The 21038-nt window shown below is 43.3% G+C and overlaps 1 protein-coding gene across 2 annotated transcripts in view; it reads left to right on the top strand.

Moving 5' to 3' along the window:
• Window positions 1-21038, top strand: part of P3H1 (prolyl 3-hydroxylase 1) — a 99429-nt gene that overhangs the window by 46776 nt on the left and 31615 nt on the right. For both annotated transcript variants that reach the window (XM_083162779.1, XM_083162780.1), the window contains exons 8-10: window positions 109-230; window positions 4758-4885; window positions 15595-15690. In XM_083162779.1, the coding sequence (XP_083018905.1) occupies window positions 109-230; window positions 4758-4885; window positions 15595-15690 (346 nt within the window). The remainder of the gene's footprint in view (window positions 1-108; window positions 231-4757; window positions 4886-15594; window positions 15691-21038) is intronic.

Raw genomic sequence — 21038 nt, 5'->3', positions numbered from 1 at the left:
TTTCTCTAATTGGTAACTGTAGAAGTAGAAATGTTCTGTTAACTACACAAAAGGAATGACCATCATGATTTAAGTTTTTTATAACTGAATTTTTTTTTTTTTTCCTAGGGTGGAACGTGAGACAGCAGCCAGAATATCTGAGGAAATTGGTAATTTAATGAAAGAGATTGAGAACCTTGTGGAAGAGAAAACCAGGGAAACAATGGATTTTTCTCAAGTTGTAAGAGAAGGTGAGACACCCCGCTTCATTATTCCCATCACCCCGTATCTTTTCTGCAAGGTGTAAAGGGGCATACACACTGGGTGTTTTTCCCCAGCATGTATATACACTGAGTGATATTTGCCCGTTCAAGCGATTTTTTTTTTTTTTTTTTTTTTTTCCCGGAGGTGGAGGGCTTCCCGTAGCAGGATGATTGTAAACGTTTAAAATTTCTTGGTATAATTCAATATATATTTACTATTTTACTACTAGGTTTTACTTTTTTGGATCAAGTTGTACTCCATCTCTGTAGATCCTCAGTTTTTGGGTTTGTTGCTACATTTCTAAAACATATATCATTTTGAATGTATGAAAGGGTTAGATAAATATTAAGGTGTGGCTCAAATCAACATTTAGAGTGTTGACAGTCAGCATGTTGATATAGTTTTCAGTATATTTGTGCGCATACTGTTTAAAAATAAATTGCCACTTTAAAATAAATTGCCACTTTAAAGCATTTATAAAATAAAGTGGTAAATGCAGCATACATAATAACATAAGGCAGCTTAAAAAACCAAACATGATGAAAATTTAAAAAAAGAAGATACCGAAAACACCATAAATATATATAACAAGTACCCAAAGGAACCAGTTCTGGTTTCTGGAGCCTGTGGCCAAAATGGGGCATAACAGGCATACTTTGAATTATGGACAGGTTACCCAAAGCAAGGACCCCTTCTAGCCCCCAACTACACAAAGCAACCTAAGCTCCCCCCCCCCAACCCATATAAATGTTGGGAAAGATGCATAAATGGCATGGGCAATAAATGAATGTCCATAATACCCGTTTCACATTGTGCCTAATTACAAGGTCCATGCCGGTTTGTTGCTATGTGCAAGGGGTTACCGGGTACCGCAAATTGGTAGCAACACGACAGTGAACAGGTTAATCAGGTCAAGTGACCTGTTTCACGTTCACGCTAATGGAGTAGGCAGTGCTTGGATCAGCGCCAGCTCTAAGCACTGCTTCTGCCCCCCGATAAAGCTCTGCTGTGCCCCCCCCCCCCCCCGATGAAGTCAGCGAAACGGCAATATTGCCGGTACACTGAAGTAATCTGAACAGACCAAATGCAGGGTCGCTCCGTGACTGAACCGTTTCAAAGTCCGAGGACAGGAAATCTTGAAATCCTGGAGCCTTATCACAATTAGTAGGATGGGCAAATGTATCTTTTGAAGAGTCAAAAAATCTGGTGTGATTGCAGCCATTAAAGATGATAAATTCAATGATTGATTCTTGAGACTTCAGAATTGATAATCGCAGGTACAACCTTTCCAACCCCCTCCCAAATCTGAGAGCGAGAGAGACCACCACCTGCCATTGGAACAGGATCAGCAAAGTAGACTTGACCCCTGCTTCAACACTGTACTTGGCGTGTGTCCAAAACAATCCATACTAGGAGTAGGGCAGTATGTGTAACCTTGGCTCAGGATATAAAATAGCAGTGTCACCAGGTACGCTTCCACATGAGACAGGGAAATGATGAAAGATGAATATATCAGCCCAGAGTGGAGAAGCCATGCAGGCAGTATGCAACTGGGTCCAAAGAGGTCCAGGAGCTGAACTTCATCACACATCATCCAAACAAAATTGTCACTGACTACAGAAGTCTTTGTAGGAGATTGAGCCTTTGTAAAGTGATCCAGCAAGATTACAGAAGCAACATAGGAGCCCAGCAGCAAAATGGCAGGTAGCCCACTACACACTTTACAGAAACAACGGAGATTGTCAGCAAGAACTGAGGCGGATACAAACAGGGGAACTCACTCCTAGGACACTGGAGAATGCAGCCAACGACCCTGAGATAACCAGCAGGTAACAGCACATCAGAGATCAGCTGAGGAAGACCAGGTTTTAGAGGCAGATGACCTGGCTACACTAAAGAAGCTGATTCAGAACCGATCACCAGGCTGTGAGATTTCGGAGTGCAACAAACAGGTAAACGTGGCCACAGCATCTGCATTCCCCCTGTCCATGTGTACGCCTGCGAATGTGATCACAGCTGTGCACATGAGGGGGGAAAACTTCCCCAGCGCCTGTGTCTTTCATACCGCCCCCAAATGCAAGCAGGGTGTCCTGCAGGCAGCCCATTGCAGTCTCCCCTTGCACAAACGACTCACGCATGCGTACTGTGTACCATACACATGTGCGGTTATTCTATAATCGCCCGCGCTGCGAAAACGCAGCCGTGCGATCGGTCTGACTTGGACCTAAGTCCAAACAGACCACTAGCTCACTCCTGGGAGGTAGGAGGTGATGTCCCACTGGAACAGGAACACCAATGGTGTAACTTCCTGGGTAAAATGGATAGAATTTAGGATATTCACTGGAAAAATGGTACTTACCACAAGTTATTACAGGCCATGCCCCTACCAGCTATAGGGATTTTACCTTTGCCATGACTCTTGGTTATAGTGTAACAACATTATTATTATCCTGTATTTATATGGCGCCACAAGGGATCTGCAGCACCCAATTACAGAGTACATAAATGAATAAGCAAAACAGTGACTTACAGTTGAATACAATAGAGGAAAAGTACATGGTAAATAAGCATAGCTGCATCAGCAAAGGACTCTGGAATAACCATCAGCGTAGGATTTAGTACCATCCAAGATGGTTTAAGTAAGAGAGGGAAACGCACATGAGGGATTAGGGCCCTGCTTGTGAGAGGGGAGGGGCAGACAAATGGGTGACACAGATCGGGTAGACCATATGGATGAAACCGAGTTAAGGTGAGATTTGGCTGGGTTTGGTGAAGTGGGTCTTGAGAAACCATTTGAAGTTTTTTGGACAGTCTGAACGAGAGAGATAGAGAATTCCAGAGGTAGGGAGCAGCACCTGAAGTCTTGGATGTAGGAATGGGAGGAAGTAATCAGTAGTCAGGGAAGATGGCTTGCATTAGTGTAGCGAAGAAGACGGGTAGAAATGTAAAGGGAGATGAGATCAGAGATGGAAATGGGAGAAAAGTAGATGAGCTCTTTATAAGTGAGTGCGAGAAGCATGAATTCGATTCTGAAAGGTAAGAGATGCCAGTGAAGAGCTTGTAGAAGATGGGAGATGGATGTAGTGTTTGAGGAAGGATGAGTCGAGCTGCAGCATTGGAGTAGAGCCATTTGTCAGGGATTCCACATAGGAGGAGATTACAGTAATCCCAGTCTGGAGATTATTAGAGAGGGAATAAAGGCCTTGGTAGAATCCTGCGTGAGACAGGGTCTGAAAGCATGAGGTTTCTCAGTGACCTCATTCTAACACGTTTTATTATGTTTCATTGGATGTCCTCAACAAAGTCACTAAGCATAGATTAGTCCCTGGATTTTACACCCATGAGTTGAATTAACCACTTGACGACCAAGGATAACGATGCACTATGGCTTCTCATAATGTTGGCCAAGTGTCATGATCTTTGTATTTGTACCAGCTTTGTAATGCTTGCAAATATAGAATTTGGGTTGGTAGGTCTGTCGCACAAGACAATTGGATTATTACGTATACCCTACTTGTTGGGTGTGTTGGATGGCCCCCTGTTTGATCTCTATACCATAACTGGTGTTCATATGATGTAGATTAAAGGGGTGTGCTACCACTGGACAGAAAATAGGACAAATACAGTAGGAAAGACAGCTTGTCAAAAAAAAAAAAAAAGTCCTAAAAGGCAATCTTTATTAGGTATTGGGATAAAATGCGGGGTAGAAGAACACCATAAATTGTTAAAAAGACTCTGTGTGCTTCAATGAACAAGATCATTTAATTTGATTTTGTTAGAATACCAGCGTTTCCTTGATATATCCAATATATATTATTCCATATTCATAGGCTTCCCAGCTAATTAATGGATATAAGTGGAATATTTGTGCTGATAAATCACATTTGTAATGTATAACTCGTTCTTCATATAAGTGCAACATATGTTGCTTATCCGGTTCAGTAGATGTAGAAAACACTAACTGAACGAGTTATACATTTACAAATGTGATTTATAAGCACAAAGATTCCACGTATATCCATTAATTAGCTGGGAAGCCTATTAATATGGAATAATATATATTGGATATATCAAGGAAACGCTGGTATTCTAACAAAATCAAATTCAATGATCTTGTTCACTGAAGCGCACACACTTTTTAACGATTTATGGTGTTGGTCTCACTTAAATGTATGTATGTGTGGTGTTATACTCTGCATTTTTATCTCAATACCTAATAAAATAAATTAGGACTGTTATTATTTTTCTTGGTGCACTACAGAAGTGACAAACTTTCCTACTGTATTAATGCTTGCAAATGTTATTAGTAGCGATTCTAAAGAGGGTACCTTTATTATATTTAAGCATTTGTAGCCTTATTGATTGTCAAACTCAAATTAACTTTGAAAAGTAGAATAGATCTCTAAAACAATTGTATTTTATATAAGTAATACTGAAACATTTGACATCTCTTCTCTTACTGCTGTATGTCTGCCTGTATTACCGCCATGTCTGAATAAAATCTCCTTTTACAGGTGGTCCAGTTTTGTTTGATGAAGTCAGCGTAGTGATGAACTCGAATACACTCAATGGGTCTCAGAGAGTGGTGACTGATGGGATCATCTCTGAAGACGAATGTAGAGAACTGTTACGTCTTACTAATGTAAGTCATCTTCTCTTATACAAATTATCTACACTTTTATAAATACAGGGATTTCTCTTTCATCCATCCTGGTGACACAGCTGAACTGTGGGATGTAGCAGGGTCCGAAGAAGCCAGGCACCTATGCTAAAACTTTGAGAGAGGCAGGCTCCTCCCTTCTGCATTTCTCAGTTCGTTTTAGGTGCCCACTGGAGTGGGTCCTATTCTGAAGGGCTTCTGAAGCAGCCATGCATTAGAGTAGCTAGGTTTTTTTTTTTTTAATTAATATTTCACCTAGTTAGTGCAGGATGCAGTGTGAGGCTTCCAGGGGAATTTCCTCACACTGACAGCGCAGCAGAGGCTGACAGAAGCGCGTCCTGTCAGCTCTCTGTGTGCTGAGACGCTGTCTGGTCTCTCAGCACAGCGCTTGGACCTCATTTCAGAGAGGTCTCCTGGGCCTTGGGGAACTCCTTAGCCGGCTCCCTGCTTAGGGTGGATAATGGGCGACTGACACCCCGCAATGGCAGCCACCATCTTGAAAGGGTTTACAGGATGAACGCCTTTTGGTGTTGAAGCCTGTTACAGGAGCTCAGCGGTAGGAGCGGCTTACAGGCGGAAGGTGCCAAACAGCTTCCCTCCCCGCTGAAGCAGGGACTTGGTCTCTTCCTTTACTCTGCCCTGGCGCTCTTTCTTCCCCCACTGTGCGGAGCTGGAAGGAGATTTATTTCTGCAGAGTGACAGATTCTTCTGAGGCAGCGCTTTCCCTGGTGACCATTGAGGGTCAGTTACAGCGGCAGACAGCTAAGTACACTGATATATTGGCTTTGTACTTACGCCTGGCTTATTGCACTGTGAAAAATTATCATGACAGAAGCGTGTAATGTTGCTGTGCTTGGGGAGGGAGCGTCTGCCATGTTAATTAACTGCAAGTTTTGCGGGCTTAAATTAACTGCTGAACAGATGGACCATGGGGATATATGCCCTACATCTGAATCCTGTGCCTAGTTGGGTGCATGCCCAGAGGGAAGGTCTGTCTGCCTTGGTACAAGCTCTAAATAGACAGAGGGATGAGTTTGTTAGATCTCCTAGGCCATTTTCATCCCCACAACCTTATGTTGGCTCTATTTCTCTGTATCAAGGGAACCCTGCATTTATACAGGCTATGCAGGACACTGCTCAGAGTGTACACAAGATAAATGCTTTTATGGAGCAGTTCACTAAGGATCCTGAGGTTTTCCCCATACACTCTTTATCCACACCACCTCTTCTTAATGCAGTTTCTGATGAAGAAGGAGAGTGTGTTGATCAGATGTTTTTGGGAACAGAGGGAAGAGACTGAATCCTCTGTCCCTGGTATTAATAATGGAAAATGCCTGATAAGAGTCTCCTTATGCCCAAAAGGTTTTTGAGCTTGTATCCCATGTCAGAAGAGCATGTAAAATTGTGGGAAAAGGTTCCACTGGTAGATACCCTGGTTGCCAGGCTGTCTAAAGCAACGGATTTGCCTGTGCAAGGGGGTGGTGCATTCAAGGACCCTGTGGATAAAAAGTTAGAGGGTTGTTCGAAAGCAGTTTTAGAAGGTGTTGGTTTTACTTTGAGACCCATTATTGCCTCAGCCTGGGTCTCCAAGGCCATGATGGTTTGGGCAAATACCTTGTGTTTGCTGCTTCAGCCGGATTCAGAAGCATTGGCCTTGGCAGAGAAGTTAAAGGTGGCGGCTGAATACACTTGTGAGGCTGGAGAAGAGGGAGTTAAGATGGCGTCTAAAGTGTCAGCCATTTCAGTGACGGCCAGGAGGGTCTTATGTCTTAAGCTACTATTTGTGTCGGAGACATCCACTAATCCTTCACCAACTCCATATACCATTGGGACTGCCTCCCCCTGGTTCACACCTGCACGCATGACCGCACTTGTCAGGAGATCTGCGGCGATCCTCAGTGCGTTATTACCGGCACTGAGACGGTGAGTGATATCCGACTTGTGGACAGCAGAGAAGTAAATCGAACGGTGGCTCCCAGCGCCGGCTCCCTGTCCACCAGAGCCACGCTGGTTGTTAGCGGATCGGTAACCTACTTACCATCACCTGCTCCACTGCTGTGTCTGCTCCCTGCTCCGGCTCCCCCTCCATCGGAGCAACGCCGGTAGAAGCGGACACTTCAACAGTGACTACACCACCGCTTCATATCATCAGCAGGTAATATAATACTTACCATCCCAGTGCAAACTGTATATAAAACATCGTTGACATCCGTCATTTAGGCCTTTGTGTCAAAGGACATTTACTCAATTTATTTTTTCATCATTTATATTGTTTTATATTCCTGGAGTTTTTTTAAAGCTTTCTGGAACTTTATATAATTCAATGGACAGTTACAATGTACTAAAGTAGGTCTGAGGCACCCAAATTGAGCTATATCTATATCTTGAGCTATATAAATGGATGCTGTTGACCATTATGAAGAGGAGAAGCCCTCCTCATGACTGTATGGAGGCACCCCATTCTGGGATCAGAGTGGGGGGTCGCCTACTGCTGTACTGGGAGGCTTGGGCTCTATCCACCCAGGATCCTTGGGTTCTCTATGTGGTTTCTCAAGGATACAGGATCAGCTTAAAGGGGGTTCCTCCAAAAAGGTTTCTTCCTATACCTTTACCAAGGGAGGCACACTTAAAAAAGGCCCTTTTGGGGGCGGCAAAGTCTCTCATAGAGAAGGGTGTGGTGTTTCCGGTACCGCAATAGGAAAGTTAGAAGAGGTTTTACTCCATTCTTTTCTTGGTACCCAAACCAGATGGCTCTTTCAGGCCTATACTGAACTTGAAATTGCTGAACCTTCACTTGTGGGTGGACCACTTCAGTATGGAATTTCTGAGGACAGTTCTTTTGAGCTTGGAACCAGGAGAATTCCTAGCATCTGTGGACATTCGGGACGCCTATCGGCACGTGCCTATATACAAAGAACATCAGTCTTTGCTGCGTTTCACGATAGGAGACTTACATCTGCAATTTCGGGCCCTTCCCTTCGAGCTGGCTTGACAGCTCCAAGGGTGTTCCCGAAGATAATGACGGTCATGGCTGCAGCTCTCAGACTCCGGGGATTTGTAATTATTCTGTATTTGGATGATCTTTTGTTCAAGGCGGAGTCAGCCGAGAAGTCGCAGGAGAATCAATCAGCTGCAATTCATTTCCTGCAGAGCCATGGGTGGATATTAAATCTTCCAAAGTCTCAGCTGTGTCCCACTCAGAGGCTACAGTTTTTGGGAGTAATTTTGGATACACACCTTCATCGGTTGTGTTTCTTCCAGAGACAAAGGCCAGAGACATTTGTCAGTTCGTGTTGGCCATTCTACAGTTGCCCGGTCCTTCAGTATGGCAACTGCTGGGCAAGATGGTTGCAACTTTCGAGACCCATCAGTAAGCAAGGTTTCACTCGAGACCTTTCCAATGGAACATTCTTGCCAGTTGGTCGGGGAATCCGAAGTACATGAAACGATAAATGGTTCTTCTGACTCAAGAAACTCTGAATTCATTACTGTGGGACGTATCTGGAATCACTCCAATTGAGCCACTCAATTTGGTCATGGGACTGGTTGGTGGTCACCACCGACGCCAGTCTCAGGGGCTGGGGAGCAATAACCCTGAACCTGAGGTTGCAGGGTCTATGGTCCAGTGTGGAGTCGTCCTTGCCAATCAATGTACTGGAGCTGTGTGCGGTCTGGAAGACGCTTCTGCAGGTGGAAGAGTTTCTGAGAGGATCGCCCATTCGAATCCAGTCTGACAATGCCATGGCTGTGGCTTATCTGAGTCACCAAGGAGGCACTTGCAGCAGGATGAGGATGCAGGAAGTGTCTCTATTTTCAAGTGGGCAGAGGCCAATATTCCAGCTTTATCGGCTGTATTCATTCCGGGGATTCGGAATGTGGAAGCAGATTTTCTCAGCAGAGCAGATCTCCTGGAATTAGAATGGGCGTTGCATCTGGAGGTGTTCCAGGAAATTGTGTCTCTTTGTGGACTTGTTTGTTTCCAGACAAAACCGTCAGGTTTCCAGGTTCTGTGCGAGAACCAGGGATCCGTTGGTGTGGGCGGTGGATGCCATGACAGTGCCCTGGTGCCTCCAACATAGCATATGTCTTCCTATCATTTACCATGTTGGCACGGGTTCTCAAGAGAGTGAGTTTGCAAGGAGCAACGATCATTCGAATAGCTCCGGATTGGCCATTCTGAGCTTGTCAACAGCGTCGTGGCATCTTCCACTTCGACCAGACCTTCTCAAGCAAGGTCCCTTTCTTCATCAGGACCTAGCTCGGCTCAATTTGACAGCTTAGACGCAGTGATCCAAACTATGATTAGGAAACCCGTTTCAGCATCTAATTATTATAAAGTTTGGAAGACTTACATTAGATGGTGAGAGACAAAAAGTTCACACATCTAGTTTAAAGTTTTGAGACTTCTGGAGTTTCTCCACGATGGATTTTCCACAGGCTTAAGCCTACAATCCAGTTGTCTGCCTCTATTTTCTTTCAAAGGAAAGTGGCCTTGTTGCCGGAGGTGCAGACTTTCCTCCAGGGGGTTACCCATCTGAAGCCTCCGTATAGTCAACTATTGGCACCTTGGGATCTATCTCTGGTGTATCTGTTCTATAGAAACCACCATTTGAACCATTAAGATTGGCTGATTTTTAAGTTTTTGACATGGAAAGTGATGCTTTTGTTGGCTATCGCTTCAGCGAGATGTGTATCTGAATTAGGGGCCTTGTCTTGCAAGTCTCCTTTTCTGGTGTTCCATGAAGATAGGGCTGTGTTGAGAAGAGTTCCAAAATTCGGTACTTATGTAGTATCTGGGCGTCTGATTTTGTGATTGTATGCCTTACCTTAAGGCATACAATCAGATGCGATGCAATGCGATTTTGCATAGGATTCAATGTTAAGAAGGTCCTGTTCATTTCCCCACTATCGAAGTGGGCATAGAGTTGATTTTATATAGCGTGGCGAGCGCAGCGAGGGGACGCATATTTCTTAAAAAGTATTCTGTGTCCCCTCGCGGGGCTCACTACGCTCTCCATGCTTCGGGCTCGGTGGCTCGCTACGCTCGCCACAGGTTTATATCCAACTCCATGCCCACTTGGATAGTGGGGAAAGGAAAAGGACCCCTTTTCCCATTGAATTCTATGTTAAAATGGACTCAGACCATTTTAACATTGAATCCTATGGAAAAATCTGACCATCGCATACGATTTGGTCGCATGCGATGCGATCCGATTTCTAAATCGGACGCCCAGATACTACATAAGTACCCAAAATTCTTGCCAAAAGTGGTATCCACTTTTCATTTAAACCAGGAAATTGTGCTTCCAGGGTTTAGTCCTCCAGAGAAGGTCAGAAATAGGGACAAACTAAATAAATTGGTTGTTGTTCGCGCTTTGCACATTTATGTGGACAGCGTGAAGGAGTTTTGTAAAACTGACTTGTTACTAGTTCTTTATGATGTACATAATAAAGGCTGGCCAGCTTCTAAGCAGACCATTGCTAGATGGTTAAGGTTGGTTATTGCTTTTGCCTACACTAAAGTTGGCAGACCAGTGCCCTCCAAAATTAATGCTCATACCACCAGGTCCATTGCTTCCTCTTGGGCTGTGCGTCACGGGGCTTCGGCGGAGCAAGTATGCAGGGCTGCCACTTGGTCCTCTGTTCACACTTTCATCAAATTCTACAGGTTCCATGAGATTGTGTCGGAGGACGCTGCATTTGGGTGAGCAGTGATGAGAACTGCGGGCCTGAGTGTACCCTCCCAAAGGACCGGCTCTTGAACATCCCATGGTTGAGCTGTGTCACCAGGATGGATGAAAGAGTAAAGGGGATTTTGGTAAGAACTTACCATTTGAATCCCTTTCTCTGAATCCATCCTGGTGACACAGCGATCCCTCCCTTACGCTCAGTAAGTTACCGTTTCATGTGTTGTCATGTTATATGGTTATTATGTTATTGTGCATATTAATATGTTCAGGCGTTGTACTGAGTCTATGTATCCTAGTGTGCTCTGGAAGTTGAATTGGGATGCAGAAGGGAGGAGCCTGCCTCTCTCAAAGTTTTAGCATAGGTGTCTGGCTCCTTTCGACCCTCCTATATCCCATGGTTGAGCTGTGTCACCAGGGTGGATTTGAACGGTAAGTTCTTACAAAAATCCACTTTTTGTTTTAAACTACAAATCCAAGAACTATCAGCGTGGTGATTTTCTTTCTCCATCTGGTGTGTGGACTACATCATTCCTACCTTGCCTTTAAACTTTAAATCACACCTGATCTATTTGATCAGTCATATGCCTTCTTCCTCAGTGTGTATGATCCCTTGTGTATTCTGTTTTTATGATTGTTATTTCTACCCCTTGATGTTTTTACCCAATAAATGTTGGTCCAACCTTTTTTAAACGTATTGATTGTGTCTGGCGACACCACCAGGGGGATAGTTCCACAATTTGGTTGCCCTGACCGTAAAAAATAAAAATCTCATTCTAAGGGTATGCATGTTTCTTTCCTCTAGTCCAGGGGTCCTCAAATTATTTTGCTCTGGGACCCAATCAGACAATAAAACAATAATTACAGGACCCCAGCAAGTTACTGCAGAAGGTCATCACATCACATGTGTAGGCAGCAGACCGCACATACATGACAGCATTGTAGAGGCACAGAATTATGTAAGGATTTATCGGAAATCAGCCAATTGGCTAAAGAAATATGACAGTTCCGTATATATATTGGCCCCTGATAGATTTATACATGTTTAGCATGTCTCTGCTTAAACGTCTTTTGTAGAATTAACAATGCCAGTTTGTTCAATATGTCCTCATAGCTTAAATTCTCCAACCCCTTTATTAGCTTTGTTGCTCTGTCGACCTTCCTATTGTCACCCTAATGCTTGTGTCGACCTTCTGACCCTTTCGGCCTTATCCATGTTGACCTGTTTCATTGGTTGGCCTAAACCTTGTTGACCTTTAGTGGTCGACCTAATGTATGTTGACCTAGCAACTATATCCCACTCATCCAGTGATTGCACGTAAGCATTTATCAGAATTATGTATGTGCGGTATAATACATTTGGGGAAATCTACTAAGATGTGACTTCTATGGGCAACCAATCAGATACTAATTACATCTTCTAGAAGGTGCTAAATAAGAAGCAGATTCTGGTTGGTTGCCCATAGCAACATCCCATTTGAAATAGAATTCCCATTTTAGTAAATTTCCCCCATTGTATCATTACACGTCGTAAATAGTGATTGGATCGTTTTTTGAGTCGGTGTATGGTTCTGTGTGGCTCAATTATTAAAGATTAGTCTTAAGGCCCGTCCGACAGACTGGCCTTAAGGTTTATGCTTATGCAGCTTTTAAAAGCCGACGCGTCACAAATGGGGGTGTGCCCGGGCCGCGCATCACTGAAGGGGGCATTCCCGGCCGTAACTACGTACCCGAGCTGCCGGGAAAGCGACGTGCACCGCAATCTATGGCGGCACTGGGCTTCACCGGTGCACTCCGGCGGGTAGGCAGCAGGCTGTTTTAGCGAGGCGCTGCTAGAGGGGCAAGGCGCATTCTGCCCTTTAAAAATCGGGCAGGGCGCAGCGCCCCGCTAAAACAGCCTAGCGGGAACACTACAGATTTTTGAAAGCTTGTTAAGTCATAGGATCAGCATCTATCTCAAAGCAGGAGTACAGTTGGAAGACACATATCAAATGTTATTTATTGTTTGGAGTTTATCTCTAACTGGTGTTGGTGCCTTATAGACTTTGGTTCCATATGATTATATTTCGTTTACTCCACTCTAGCTTCTACATGATTTTATTATCAAAGGGACATGTGAATTTTTATCTTAACTTAGTAGTTCCCAAATGCAGTCCTCAATGCACGCCAGCGGTCCAGATTTTAAGTCTCAGCACAAATGGTTAGATCAAATAGACTGAGGTACTAAGTCTCCTGTGGCTGGGGATGGATATAATTAAAATGTGGACCATTGTGGTGACCCCGTTTGGGAACCTTTGCCTTACCTGATGTTTTTACATGTATTTCCTATACCTCCCCATGGCAGCATACTTCTGGGTTAAGCCCTCCTGGGTAGATATATGGCAAGGAAACAAAAAGACATTGCCCGTATAAGGACCGCCCCCACAAGGCTCTGTGTCTTTTTTATTTTTTCCTTACTGGTAGATGGATGGCTTACCCTGTGAAAACGCTGCAGTCCTGTTCCACTGCCCATTGCAATAAGGTAATAGGACATGCACACTTTAACAAACCAAAAATTTCAGTGACAGGGCCTACAAAACTGTGCCTGAAATTATTGGTTTGTTTGGGCCCCCACACAAAAAAAATGTAATTCATCTCTCCCTGTATAAACTGGCTCTACAGAGAAAAGATGTCATAGTCACTCCTCATCCTCCTCCTCTGATTCCTCGCCCCCTTCAGTGTGTACTTCCTTATCCTCACAGATTATCAATTTGTCCCCGCTGGACTCCATAATCACAGGTCCCTCTATAATCTCTGGAGGCAATTCCTGGTCTTCATTGAATAATTGATAATTCATTTTTATGACCATCTCCACATTTTGCGGAAGCAACCTCCTTCGTCGCTCACTGACTAGGCACTAAAAACTTTTTCGGAGGGGAGAACAACTCAGGTAAAATAGAGCCAGTTTGTACAGGGGCTTCCAAACTGCCAGTTTTTCCTGCCAGTAAAAGTAAGGACTGTCTGACATGTCTACTTGGATGCTGTCACCAAAGTAATCATCCACCATTTTTTTAATGGTGACAACATCCAATGCAGCTACAGTAGACATGTCCGCAATCATTTGCAGGTCCTGTAGTCCGGACCAGATGTCCAAACTCCCTCCTGCCTGCCCTGCCTCCCGCCAGCGGGTCGTGTGGGAAATTGCAGCGGTTTCCTCGCAGCCACAGGTGTGGGAAAAAATGAAGGCGTTGCTGTTGCCGTGTCACGGTCCCCTTCAGATGGCAATCTCCTGACCAGCAAGTCTTTGAACCTTTTGTAGACTTGTGTCCGCCGGAAACAGAGACACAACATACGCTTTTAAACTGAGGATCGAGCACGGTGGCAGAATGTATTCCTCTGACTTTAACAGACTGACCACCCTTGTATCCTGGCAAAGCGTATGGAGGGCTTCATCCACAAGCGCTACATGCTTTGTGGAATCGCAACGCTTTAGCTACTCCATCACTTTCTCCAGCTGCTTCTGCAAGATGATTTCACTCCGTTTCTCTGAGGTTGTCTGCATTGTGCCTCTTAGTGAAACCAGTGATACACAGCGTAGCCTGCCTTAGAAGGAGCTGGTGTGCAGGAGATGCTGCTGCTGTGAAAGGTGATGCATCTACCCAGTGGTCTGTCACATTCATATAGTCCTTAGTTTTCCCTGATCCACTTGTCCGTGGTTAAGTGGACAGTGGGTACAGGGCACTGAGGACACTTTTTCGGACATCTCTGTACATCCTGGGTATCGCCTGCCTAGTGAATTGGAATCTAGACCGGATTTGGTACCGGGGACACAATACCTCCATCAACCATCTAAAACCCACTCCACTGATGGCGGATACCGGACGCATGTCTAACACAAACATAGCTGTCAAGGCCACAGTTATCCACTTTGCTATAGGATGACTGCTGTCGTACTTCGTCCTCATGGCAAATGACTATTGGACAGTCAATTGCTTAGTGAAACACGTAGTGGTCTTACGACTTCTCCTCTGGGATGATGACTGACTCACAGCAGCAGAGGCAGTAGTAGGCATAGCGCTGCAGGATCCTCCAGAGGAATCCCAGATAGAAGAGGAGTCAGTCGGTGACATGGCCTGCAGGACTCCCCCCCCCCCCCCCCCCCCCGATCCGGATCAAGGAGGAAATTGACGAGGATGGAGTTGCTTGAGTGCTTTACATGCACTTGGATACAACAGGAGGACCAAGGGATTTGTCCCTGGACTGCTGATGGTCCTAGCCACAGTTCATGAACTAAACACTGATTTATGAAGGGTCTTCAGGTGACGTATAAGGGAGGATGTCCCTAGGTGGGCAAGATCCTTACCCCTGCTTATTGGAGCTTTACATAAGCTACATATGGCAATACATTTGTTGCCTGGATTTGGATAAAAAAAAATTTGACCGAAGAGGTTGATTTATTGCTCCTCTGCCCAGGCATGGCAATGGGCTTTTTCATCCCATGGACAACAATTGTTCCCCCCCCCCCCCCCCCCCCCCGGTGCCTCATTTTAAGCAAACCACGTCAACATCCTCCTCGTCAACTTCTTCCTCAGCGCCAGCTACATCAATATCCTCCTCCTGGTGTACAACATTGACACCTTCTACATTCAAATCTGGAACTAGACTGATCCTTCTAGCAAATGCAGAGGCTAATACTGCAAATGGTGGGAGCCACCTCTTCCCGTACAGTGATGGGAAGGTCTGGCATCACAACCACCGCCACCCTTGGACCGTCCTTGGGGATTTGTGATAAAATGTCTTCAGAAGGCAGAGTTGTTTTTCTTTTACTAGTACTTTTTAATGGAAAAAAAAAATCAATGCAAGTATAACACTTTAGTTGTGACTGATGGGTACCTTACACAGTATTTTGTTGCTTGTCAATAGCTATATGTGATGCATTAATCAACAATCTAAAATTAATGAATTGGTTTAGTGTTGCCATAATACAGAAATCCTCATTGGGACTTTGTTTCTTTTGTGCCAAAGGCAGCAGCTTCTGCAGGTGATGGATATCGGGGTACAACCTCCCCTCACACTCCTAACGAGAAGTTTTATGGAGTAACTGTGTATAAAGCCCTAAGGGTAAGTTACCAAATAAAAGACGACCTCTACTTTAGCCTGTAAAAGAATATATGATGTTATAACAAAAATAATTTACATAGCGAAAGTGCTGACTTAAGTTAATATTGTTTGTATGGTGATTTAGGTTAAGATCTATTAAATAATTGTATTTATAATTCTGATTAAGCCTTCACCTGTGGCATGTATTGATTCATCTTATTACAGACATCCAGGGTAATTTTGTGTTTTTGTTTCACAAGTCACCTGCAAGTGCTGCAAGGTATATATTGTGATGAATCCACATACACTGGAACAGATAAAAGTCTTGTGGCCAAATGTAATAGGATGTGAGATTTTGGGGGAGTTTTCCCATTTTCTTTTAAAGTGGCAATCAATTATATGCAAAATCAACCTGTTTTCAGTGTAAATTATAGCTGCTTTAAAAAAAATTACAAAAATCTCTTAGGGGTAGATATATGAAGCAGTGGTAAGGGAGAAGTGTTAAAGTACCTAGTACTTTATCACCAGCCAATCATCTCCTAACTATCCCTTTTTAAACTCAGCCTGTAACTTAACAGTCAAGAGCTGATTGGTTGGTGAAAAAGTACCAGGCATTTTATCACTTCCCTTATAACTGATTCATACATCTACCCCTCACATTCTGATTCTCACACCCTATTACATTTGGCCCTTGCTCTTTTATTTTGTACAGCAGGTAAAAAGGCATAGCACGTGATCAGAATAGTAATGAAGGTTACAAAATTTGCAGCATACAGGTCACAGCATAGTATAAGCAATTCAGGAAGCTGCAGTGGTCCCCACCGTAGCCCTCACCCCGGGCTATCACATTGGAAGCTAAGTCACCATCAAGAGCATTTTTCCTTCTGCCCTGGAAACACGTATATGAAGGTGCTCTCCATTTTTTATTAAAATGAAACAAGACAAGTATGTTCCTTGTCGCCTTTAATATTTGCCCTTATGATACGCAGATGATATCCTTCTCGCACTTTCAAATCCACAGACATTCCTGCCTAATCTTTTCCAGATGATACAAGAATTTAGTGTAATTTCTAACTTCAAGATTAATCCAATGAAAACAGAGGTTTGGACTTTCATCTTTCCTCACAATTGAAAAGAGGGTACTTGTGTATTTTGGCGGTGCCCCCGATGTCCATCGCGCAATGTTTTTATCGCATCGCATGCCATGCACCCGATGGCATGCGATGCGACGCGATTTTTGCCCCCTATGCAATGAAACATTGTATAAGAACCCTAATGGGTGCTTACAATGTTAAATGCACCCCCACTCCACCCCGCCCCCCACTATAAACGTGAATCCGAAGCGTGGCGACCTTTTCATACCCCCACTATCCACGTCTGCGTGGAGTTGAGAATAGAAAGTGTGGCGAGCCACCAAGCCCGAAGCGTGGCGAGCGCACGCGGATACCTTCACAGGTATCTGCGTCCCCTCGTGGGCTTCACAGGTATACGCGTCCCCTCGCGGGGCTCGCCACGCTAAGGGCTCGGTGGCTCGCTGTGCTCGCCACACTTTCTATTCTCAACTCCACGCCAACGTGGATAGTGGGGGTATGAAAAGGTCGGAGGACGCGTACCGCTGCGCTCGCCATGCTTCGGGTTCACGTTTATAGTGGGGGGGTGGCGTGGGGGTGCATTTAACATTGTAAGCACCCATTAGGGTGCTTATACAATGTTTAATTGCATCGCATTGTATGGCATTGTATGCCATATACAATGTCATGCGAAGAAAATTGCGGGGCGCTCAAGGGTGAACAAGAAATAGGAAAATTTATTAAAAACAAAACACAATAATAATAACAATAAACATACAATGCATTTAAAATCACAGTAAATGGTGCACCATTATACCTAACTCTGGGATGTAAGCGTGACCAGAAGTCGGGGATTTGTTCTCATAAATCAATCAATTGAGTCCCAATGCAATTCCTGATAAGGACTACAAACGTCCAAATTGGCAGTTGTGGTTCTCAAATATGAACTGTAGGGCACATTGGTTTCTGTACCAGAAAGCGCTGATGGATTCTGTGGGTGCCCGTGCAAGTGGAGGGCAAGGACTTCTGTCGGGTGACTGGGTGACAGTGTCCGTCCTGCCTCCACTGTGTGCTAGTTGCACGGCACTGTACACAGTTGATGCGGTCAGTACTTGATAAAATTGCGCCGCAGCGCTAGCTCACCCCTGGATGCTGCTTGGCTGTGTTTGCAGGATCAGCCTTGGGGAATGTCCCGATAGCAGCCGCCTCCTTCGCTGCAGACTTTCAGTCTGAAAAGCTCACACGGCGCTCTGTCACTGCGTCCGTGAAGACAGTGTGTGTCTGCGGTGGATAAAAGAGGCAGGATCGGCTCTGATGGTATAGGTGAGTCGGCTGCAGGGGTGTCCTCCTTTGATGTCCTTTTGGGGAACGCGTTTCGCTGCACACAGGGCGGCTTTCTCAACCAGAATATCTATCTCTTATCAATTTTAAAATTGTATGACATTGTACAATATCGCACGATATCGCATTGCAAACCATCGCATGCCTTATGGTATGCGATGGGCGCCGCCAAAATACACAAGTACCGAAAAGAGATATATCATCAAACTTTCAGTTTGTGTGGAAAAAATCTCAACTGAAATATTTCGGTATATATCTTACTAGACATAGACAATTATATGATGCTAATTATCCTAGGATGATAAACAAAATTTCTCACGATTTGAGTAGATGGTCAGAGCAGTTCATTTCGTGGACTGGTAGAGCAAATGCATTAAAGATGAACGTCCTCCCTACCAATAAAGATACCGGCATTGGTATTACATAATTTATATAAGATATTTATAAGGTTTCTGTGGGCAGGAAGAAAACCGAGAGTACTTCTGAAAATATTACAAAAGGAGGAGGTCTTGGAGTTCAAATTTATTACGCAGTACATATTTCACAAGCCGTGCTATGGCATTCAGGAAGAGATACACGGAGATGGGTGCAGCTGGCTTCAGATGTACTCTGTGTCCACACTGCTCTGGATCCCATGAAATCGGCGCCCCGTAAATATACGAGACTCACCAGTAGTCTCATTTACACTTGCCCTTTGGGATAGGTTAACTAAATTGTATCGGATGTTATCCTCTCCGCAGGCATTAGCCTCAGAACGAGATCATCCTGATTTTCCAGCTGAAAGGGAAAATGTTTTATTCTTTAAATATTGGAATAAAGACTAAATATTATTTATTAATGATATAGCTCCAACACATAAAGACTAAATATTATTTATTAATGATATAGCTCCAACACATATATTTCCTTCTTTCAAAGACTTACAAACAAAATATAACATTCCTACCCAATGCTTTTATCAGTTTCTTCAACTCCGTAGCTTTTTTAAGACATGCTATCCTGCGTCAAATTTAAGAGGGAAATCAGTATTGGAGACTCTTTATTATAAAAGAGCAACATCTAGAGGTCTTATATCTACAGTATATTATCTTATGTTGAATTATCGGAAACCGATTCAGCCTCTCATGAATTGGCTTGGGAAACCAATTTCGGTTTGACCAGGTCAAACAGAACCTAGTGTCGGTCTCCTCCTCAATTAGATATAGAGAAAATGCTTTTAAGATATATATTCGCTGGTATATGACACCGGAGAAATTAGCACTTATATATCCAAATACATCTGATCGGTGTTGGAGATTGTGTGGTCAAAAAGGCTCTGTTACATATTTTTTTTTGAATGTCCTAAAATAGTCAGACTATGGAAATTCATCCATAGATTAATAACACAAATAACAGATAGATATGCCTGTCAATCTTTTCTTCTTCCTCAAAATATTCCAGACATAGCAAAGCAAAAACAAAAACTTATATGGTTTATGACCAGTGCCCTTAAAATAAAGATTGCGCTACACTGGAAAAAGCAAACTATACCTTCTAGGACAGCAATACTTGCAGGCATCTGGGATATATATCATATGGAATTTATGGCGAGTATTGCAGAAGACAAAGACCAACTTTCCTCCGCCTTTTACATATGAATTATAAGAGATACAATATGGATGAGATGAAAGAGTAAAAATAAAGACGAACATTCTCCTAGAAATAGGAAGTAATGTATTGTGGTTATATGGTAATGAGTTGGACACTGAATATTAAATATCTGTGTATCCCTTTCCCTACCCTAAACTTTCCTTTTTTTCTTTTTCATTTTTCTCTTTACCCCCTCTATGAGAATGTATATGAAAATATATATGTAAAAATTTAGAAAACCATTCAATAAAATGAGTAATCAAAATAAATAAATGAAGACACATTTCTTAAAATATATATATATATATATATATATATATATATATATATATATATATATATATATATATATATATATATATATATATATATATATATATATATATATATATGCAGTACGGATGGTGTAATGGTTAGCATTACTGCCTCACAGCACTGAGGTCATGGGTTCAATACCCTGGGGCCCTAACTGTGCGGAGTTTGTATATTCTCCCCGTACTTGCGTGGGTTTCCTCCGGGTACTCCGGTTTCCTCCCACAATCCAAAAATATACTGGTAGGTTAATTGGCTCCCAACAAAATTAACCCTAGAATGTCTGTGTGCATGTACATGTGGTAGGGAATATAGATTGTAAGCTCCACTGGGGTAGGGACTGATGTGAATGGTGAAATATTCTCTGTAAAGCGCTGCGGAATCTGTGTGCGCTATATAAGAAACTGCTAATAAATAAATAATAAATAAATATATATATATATATATATATATATATATATATATATATATATATATATATATATATATATATATATATATATATATATATATATATATATATATATATATATATATATATATATATATATATATATGACAGGGTTTTCCACACCAATAGGTATGGAAGCAGAGCACTCTCCTTTAATCACAATTCAGCCATGTGATAAAACGAAAAACAGTTTTTAATTCCAGCTGGGTCAACACAGCAGTAGGCAATCAAAGTATACAAGCCCCGACGTTTCGGTCCCAGTATGGACCTTTATCAAGGAGCGTTTTGTAGTGAGGCAGCATATAGTCAGCGGCGCAGGAGCATCCTGGACAGGGACAGGGTCAGCCAGCCGTACATCCAGTTATTGTCAGAATCTGCCACAAGCACCTGTAAATGCACTTTCTCAAATTGCTCAATTTTTTCTTGGTAGATGGTTTGTTCACGAGTGGATTCCTCCACTACCAATAGAAGCAAGTCCATGGAGCATTTGTTTAACACCGCCAACCATCGGCGGCAGAAGGCGGCATTATGCCGACCGATGGTTGGGGTATTTTTAACGCGAAAAC

The sequence above is a fragment of the Crinia signifera genome, chromosome 19 (genome assembly GCF_055691185.1).
Source record: "Crinia signifera chromosome 19, ASM5569118v1, whole genome shotgun sequence".
NCBI lineage: Eukaryota > Metazoa > Chordata > Amphibia > Anura > Myobatrachidae > Crinia > Crinia signifera.
The sequence above is the reverse complement of the archived record's forward strand: the minus strand, read 5'-3'. Positions and strand labels throughout refer to the sequence as shown.